Source organism: Thunnus thynnus, chromosome 19 (assembly GCF_963924715.1).
Source record: "Thunnus thynnus chromosome 19, fThuThy2.1, whole genome shotgun sequence".
In the NCBI taxonomy this organism is placed as follows: Eukaryota; Metazoa; Chordata; class Actinopteri; order Scombriformes; family Scombridae; genus Thunnus; species Thunnus thynnus.
The window spans coordinates 310,001-317,500 of NC_089535.1; the positions used below are offsets into that span (position 1 = coordinate 310,001).

Sequence of the window (7,500 nt, forward strand, 5' to 3'; positions counted from 1 at the left end):
CTGTCCTTCCTGATAGCATTAATAATGCCGTGATCTAATTGGCTGATGGCAGACGGCACTCTGCAGCGCTCTGATTGGCTCGCCTTGCCTCTGGTAGCCCCGGGGCCCTGGAGCCAATCAGATTAAAGCAGGGTCGTTTGGTCAGTGATGGATGTCAGGCCGTTACCATGGTTACGGCTGTGATGTCATCGTGTCCAGTTAGTGTCTGTGGTGGAGTCGGCTTCACTCTGAGTGGAAGAGTCGGACAGGTAGGACGCTGCTCTCAGGATTATAATCTATAATCTATAATAATAATCAAAGCTTTGATCTGTCCTCAGTGATCCTGATCAGTAGAAACGTATTGATAACATGTATCTGAGTGTCTGATGAGATCAGCTGTAGATAATTATCGTTAATTAAAGTGACTGACGGTCCGCTGAGTGTTTCTGCAGCTTCTTTCGTCTCTCTGACAGTAAACTGAAGATCTTTGAGTTGCGGACAAAACAAGACATTAGAGGACGTCATGTTGGACAACGTTGATCCATTTTATGAACCAAATAACTAATCAATTAGTCGAGAAAGTGATCGACAGATTAATTAATGAATATAATCGTTGGTTGCAGCTCTGTTCACCTCAAACTGCTCTCTGATTGGCTCCTCTCTTCTCCCTCTCTCTGATTGGCTGTTGCCTGGCAGCCATGGACCACATGAACCATATGAACCACACCGCCATGGAGATGGACCACACCCACCACCATCAACACACCATGGCTCCGCCCACCGACGGCGGCCATGACCACGGAGGCGGAGGAGGGCTTGATGGGAAGTGTGGTGGACACGGAGGGATGGTAAGGGGTGGAGCTTATCGCTGCGTCATGACAGTAGCATGTAGCGTTAGCATGCTAATATGGACTAGCCAAATACAGAAAGGTGCTAACATGCTCATGCTGTTGTTGCCTAGGCGATGACCTTTTACTTCGGCTACAACAACGTGGAGCTGCTGTTCACCGGACTGCTCATCAACTCTCCTGGAGGTCAGTTATTTTATGTTCATATATATTTTTAATGATTTTTACAAATGATATAAACTTGTATATGAAGTATTTTATTTAACATTTATTAACCCCTCTTCCTCCTCTCGTCCAATCAGAGATGGTGGGAGCGTGTATTGGTGTCTTCCTATTGGCCATCCTGTACGAGGGGCTGAAGATCGGCCGCGAGGCGCTGCTGCGGCGCAGTCAGGTCAACGTGCGCTACAACTCGATGCCGCTGCCTGGGGCTGATGGGACGGTACTGATGGAGACGCACAAGACGGTCGGGTAGGTGGCCAGCGTTACACTGAAGCAGCTGTGCAGTTTAGAACTTTATCATGTGATCATCAGTCATGTGATCATCAGTCATGTGATCATACATGTCATGTGTTCACCATCAGTTTAATGACTGACAGTCAGGGTTTGGAGGGGGCGGAGCCTCCTGTTGGAGTTAAGTCCCGCCTCTCAGGACTCTCTATCAGGTAACTTAGGGTTCTGGTTCAGGTTCTGGTTGTGGTTCAGGTTCTGCTTCTGGTTCTTGGTCTTTCTTCATCTGATGATCTTTAGCTGCTTTGTTTGAGATGCTCTGATCAGACCGTTCAGACTGATATTGATGACTGATTGATTTATATTGAACATGATCAGGTTCTGATCGGAGCATCTGAACTCTGAGTCTTCGTCAACATCAACAGAGCAGCAGACAGTAGGAGGGTACAGAGCAGCAGACAGTGGGAGGGTACAGAGCAGCAGACAGTGGGAGGGTACAGAGCAGCAGGCAGTGGGCGGGTACTGAGCAGCAGGCAGTGGGAGGGTACAGAGCAGCAGGCAGTAGGAGGGTACTGAGCAGCAGGCAGTGGGAGGGTACAGAGCAGAAGACAGTGGGAGGGTACAGAGCAGCAATCAGTGGGAGGGTACAGAGCAGCAGACAGTAGGAGGGTACAGAGCAGCAATCAGTGGGAGGGTACAGAGCAGCAGACAGTAGGAGGGTACAGAGCAGCAGACAGTGGGAGGGTACAGAGCAGCAATCAGTGGGAGGGTACAGAGCAGCAGACAGTAGGAGGGTACAGAGCAGCAGACAGTGGGCGAGTACAGAGCAGCAGACAGTGGGAGGGTACAGAGCAGCAGACAGTGGGAGGGTACAGAGCAGCAGACAGTGGGAGGGTACAGAGCAGCAATCAGTGGGAGGGTACAGAGCAGCAGACAGTGGGAGGGTACAGAGCAGCAGACAGTGGGAGGGTACAGAGCAGCAATCAGTGGGAGGGTACAGAGCAGCAGACAGTGGGAGGGTACAGAGCAGCAATCAGTGGGCGGGTACAGAGCAGCAGACAGTGGGAGGGTACAGAGCAGCAGGCAGTGGGAGGGTACAGAGCAGCAGACAGTGGGAGGGTACAGAGCAGCAATCAGTGGGCGGGTACAGAGCAGCAGACAGTGGGAGGGTACAGAGCAGCAGGCAGTGGGAGGGTACAGAGCAGCAGACAGTGGGAGGGTACTGAGCAGCAGGCAGTGGGAGGGTACAGAGCAGCAGACAGTGGGAGGGTACAGAGCAGCAGACAGTGGGAGGGTACAGAGCAGCAGGCAGTGGGAGGGTACAGAGCAGCAATCAGTGGGCGGGTACAGAGCAGCAGGCAGTGGGAGGGTACAGAGCAGCAGGCAGTGGGAGGGTACAGAGCAGCAATCAGTGGGCGGGTACAGAGCAGCAGGCAGTGGGAGGGTACAGAGCAGCAGACAGTAGGAGGGTACTGAGCAGCAGGCAGTGGGAGGGTACTGAGCAGCAGGCAGTGGGAGGGTACAGAGCAGCAGACAGTGGGAGGGTACAGAGCAGCAGGCAGTGGGCGGGTACAGAGCAGCAGGCAGTGGGCGGGTACTGAGCAGCAGGCAGTGGGCGGGTACAGAGCAGCAGGCAGTGGGAGGGTACAGAGCAGCAGGCAGTGGGAGGGTACAGAGCAGCAGGCAGTGGGAGGGTACAGAGCAGCAGACAGTGGGAGGGTACTGAGCAGCAGGCAGTGGGAGGGTACAGAGCAGCAGACAGTGGGAGGGTACAGAGCAGCAGTCAGTGGGCGGGTACAGAGCAGCAGGCAGTGGGAGGGTACAGAGCAGCAGACAGTAGGAGGGTACTGAGCAGCAGGCAGTGGGAGGGTACTGAGCAGCAGGCAGTGGGAGGGTACAGAGCAGCAGACAGTGGGAGGGTACAGAGCAGCAGGCAGTGGGCGGGTACAGAGCAGCAGACAGTGGGAGGGTACAGAGCAGCAGACAGTGGGAGGGTACAGAGCAGCAGGCAGTGGGAGGGTACAGAGCAGCAGGCAGTGGGAGGGTACAGAGCAGCAGGCAGTGGGAGGGTACAGAGCAGCAGGCAGTGGGAGGGTACAGAGCAGCAAGCAGTGGGCGGGTACAGAGCAGCAGACAGTGGGCGGGTACAGAGCAGCAGACAGTGAGCGGGTACAGAGCAGCAGACAGTGGGAGGGTACAGAGCAGCAGACAGTAGGAGGGTACAGAGCAGCAGACAGTGGGCGGGTACAGAGCAGCAGGCAGTGGGAGGGTACTGAGCAGCAGACAGTGGGAGGGTACAGAGCAGCAGGCAGTGGGAGGGTACAGAGCAGCAGGCAGTGGGAGGGTACTGAGCAGCAGACAGTGGGAGGGTACAGAGCAGCAGACAGTGGGAGGGTACAGAGCAGCAGGCAGTGGGAGGGTACTGAGCAGCAGGCAGTGGGAGGGTACAGAGCAGCAGGCAGTGGGAGGGTACAGAGCAGCAGGCAGTGGGAGGGTACTGAGCAGCAGACAGTGGGAGGGTACAGAGCAGCAGACAGTGGGAGGGTACAGAGCAGCAGACAGTGGGAGGGTACAGAGCAGCAGGCAGTGGGAGGGTACTGAGCAGCAGGCAGTGGGAGGGTACTGAGCAGCAAGCAGTCAGATGAAATTAAAAAATACAAATGTACATTATTATTGCACATAAGTGATAAATGTTCATTGTTAGTTTTTAACAGCATCTGAGATGCTGAACGTCATGTGATCAAACTGAGAAGGTTTCATTTTCTATTTAAAAATCAATAACAAAAATAGGAAAATGGAATTCAGGTGTTAAAGTGTTGAAACTGGTGATGTCACTCAGACCTGAGCAGCTCCTGCTGTTTCCTGTCTCTGGTGTAGCACCCTCAAGGTGGAACTTTACTTCATTAAACTGCCCTGTGATCACTGTGAGAAGGTCCAGGACAGCTAATTATGCTAACACTAATGCTAACAATCATAACACAAATTAAGAAGAGAGAAATGCTGTGAATGGTGCCAACAAAGCTAACTGTATTTAACTTTCCTGGATTTGATGTATGGTAACATGCTAATGACCACACTGCTAATGTGAAAAATTAAATGCTAAAGCTAATGGTGGTGAAATGTCATTAACATTAAAGCTAATAAACTTAACAGCTTGTGTAAACATGTATCAATGCTATTGCTAACAATACATTGCTACGTTCATTTTGCCCAAAGTACTAATATTAATCTAACTGAAGACAATAAATGTAATTTTTTACTACTACTACTAAGTACTACTAATGCTAACAGTGCTAGCTAACAGTAACAGCATATATAGAGTAAAATGATCTAAAATGCTAACAGAGCTACAAATCTGACAATTGTAAAATGGTTTATGATGAATGGTACCGCTAATGTTGACAGTGATGCTAACAGTAATATATCATTATCTTTAATACTAATGCTAACAGTGCTACTAATCAGAATAAAGATGATGCTAACAGTGACACTAACTCTCTCCTCTTGTCCTCTCAGGCAGCGGATGCTAAGCCCCGCCCACTTCATGCAGACGCTGCTACACATTTTTCAGGTGGTCGTCAGCTACTTCCTGATGCTCGTCTTCATGACCTACAACGGCTACCTCTGCATCGCTGTGGCAGCTGGCGCCGGCATGGGCTACTTCTTGTTCAGCTGGAGGAAGGCCGTGGTTGTTGATATCACCGAGCACTGCCATTAGCTTGTTAGCCCGTTAGCTCGCGTGCTAGTTAGCTTCCTGTCATGAGGTTCGATTATTGCTGATCACAATCGATGAACGCTAGCCAATGTGCTAATGGAGCGCGAGACACTAAACTACAAACAGCTGTTACTCGGTGACCACGGTAACCACGCTAAAACCTCGTTATACGTTAACATGCACACTAACGACTGTAGTTAGCCGGAAAACGACTCATCGCACTTATTGTGTGTCTTTTCTGCCACAGACATCTTTTTCTTCATCAATTTCTTTTTTTGGGGGAACATCTGCAGGTGGGCGAACCAACCAATCACAGCTCAGATCACCTCGGATGTCTTTGATTGGCCAAATCAGCTTGTTCTGTCTTTATTTCCTCGTTAGTGCCATGTCAACTGGAAGGTTAGCTCTAGCTGCTACTAGCCAAAACGTTAGCAAACATAGCTTACATACACTTGTTATTTTAGTTAGCATTGTTAGCGGTTCAGAGGAGCAACCAATCACAGAACAGCATTTAAACAGTATAATTTATTAGGGAATAGATGTTTTATTAACGTTTCTTTTAGATTCTTTGTTTATATGATGTATAAAATATATCACCTGATTATTTTTCTTTTCTACATTTTTCTTTTGAAACAAAATAAACTCAGCATGAAACCAGCTGTTAGCCTGAATTTCATAAAAGTATAAATTTATAAATGTATCTTTAATTGCTGAGCTGTTCAGAAGAGCCAATCAGAGTTCAGATGTTTCACAAAATGCTTATTTAGATTTTTTAATTTTAGTTAAAGTTTACGTTGTTTTGTTCTTTGATTATTTGCCCGGTTTTATTTTAAAACTAAAAACATCATGAATCAGCCGCCTCTTGAGTTCATCAGTCAACATATTTAGAGATAAATTTCAGAAATGACATTTTATAATCAGTTTTTGTTTGGCCACCGTCGTCCTTAACTGCGACACCTGCTGCCTTAACGTGGCTGAACGTGGAAACGTCCCGACCGCTGCTGACTGGAGGCCAGTGTTTGATTTTTCGGTGCTGCTGTTCAATGTCGACAAAACAAAAAATGTGTCGTTAACATCGAGGCTCTACTGATTTCACTTTATATCAACTTGAAAACTTTTGTCTCTCTACTTGTTGTCGAGTCTGAGAATAAATGTGTTTATGGAAGCTCGTTTCCACCGGCAACAGGATCAATTATCAGGAATGATCAGAAGGACTAATTCCTAACTTCAGTTATCCTTTCTTCTGGCTGAAATGGCCTTCCATATTTGTCTTTGTGATTTATTGTGATTTATTTTTATCTTTTATTTTTTACATCAAGTCGCACTGAGAGGTGGGCGGAGTTTACTTACTGGACCAATCAGGTTGCAGGGACAGATTGTGGTTACTGGATTTCTCTGAGCAAAATTTTATTTACAAAATTTGCAGAAATTGTGGCTTAAGTTTGATCTGCAGATGTTGTACGTTTTGGATAAATGACATTAAGAGAAAGCACAACTACAGAGGCCTGTCTAAAGGTGTCCACATACTTCTGTCCATCAGACCAGTTTAAACAGGTTTCAGTGTTTCCTCTCAGTGTGAATCGTCGTGTTGATGTTGGTGAAAAATGAAGTGCGGCTTTATGATTAAAACATGATGAAAACTGTGTGAAGGAAACTGTTTTACCAGAATATTAAAGTGTCAGATGTTTTAATTGTTGTGATAAATGCTGGAATCATTCAAAAAAAAATAAACAAAAAAATAAAACAGTTTATGAAGAAACTCATCGTCAGCTCGTCTTTATGGAACAAATAAACTCCAGATAGTTTTCATAAAGCTTCAATAACACTGAAATACATTTACTCAAGTACTGCACTGAGGTACTTGAACTTTACTGGAGTATTTCCATGTGATGCTACTTTCTACATTTCAGAGGGAAATATTGTACTTTCTACTCCACTACATTTATTTGACAGCTTTAGTTACTTTTCAGATGAAGATTTGACACAATGGATAATATAACAAGCTTTTAAAATACAACACATTGTTAAAGACGCAGAGCCTCGTCCATCCATCTGAGGGGTCAGTAAGTCCTTCATGTAATTTACAGCAAAGCCATTTAATGCTTTTAGATTGACCAGTAGTCCCAGTTAGACTCCAGCAGTTGTGCACCAGCTGGAGTTGGTGAAGGTGATCTGTGATGCTTGAAATGTGATCTATAAATAAAATAATTGTTATTATTGATCCTCTGTGTTGATAACTGAGTGATCAGATGAAACGTGTCTCACACCGACCTGTGGGGGGCAGTAACGGGCCGGAACACCTGCAGTCTGCCGGATGTGAAGAGCGGAAGTAGTTCCGGGTTGCAGGTGTCAGGTGTCTGCTGGATGTTTTGCTGCAGCGGGTCAAACCATCAGGACGAAGATTCCTCCTTTAACCGATCCTCCTGCTGTTCACCGGGACCTGGATGTGCACAGTGTAACGCCTCCTCTGATATCCGTTAACCGGATCTCAGCCTCGGTCCTCCGTCT

At 47.3% G+C, this 7,500-nt stretch overlaps 2 protein-coding genes across 2 annotated transcripts in view; both read left to right on the plus strand.

Moving 5' to 3' along the window:
- The window catches only part of slc31a1 (solute carrier family 31 member 1), an 11,930-nt gene extending 5,175 nt beyond the window's left edge, over nucleotides 1-6,755 (plus strand). Inside the window, exons 2-5 of the mRNA XM_067573602.1 lie at nucleotides 676-827; nucleotides 941-1,013; nucleotides 1,130-1,298; nucleotides 4,794-6,755. Coding sequence (XP_067429703.1) covers nucleotides 678-827; nucleotides 941-1,013; nucleotides 1,130-1,298; nucleotides 4,794-4,995 — 594 coding nt within the window. The 5' untranslated portion in view covers nucleotides 676-677 and the 3' untranslated portion in view covers nucleotides 4,996-6,755. The remainder of the gene's footprint in view (nucleotides 1-675; nucleotides 828-940; nucleotides 1,014-1,129; nucleotides 1,299-4,793) is intronic.
- Nucleotides 6,756-7,332: 577 nt separating this feature from the next.
- Nucleotides 7,333-7,500, plus strand: part of slc25a46 (solute carrier family 25 member 46) — a 15,620-nt gene continuing 15,452 nt past the window's right edge. Inside the window, exon 1 of the mRNA XM_067573601.1 lies at nucleotides 7,333-7,500. This exon is cut by the window's right edge and continues 292 nt beyond it. The gene's annotated coding sequence lies outside the window, so the exon portion shown is untranslated.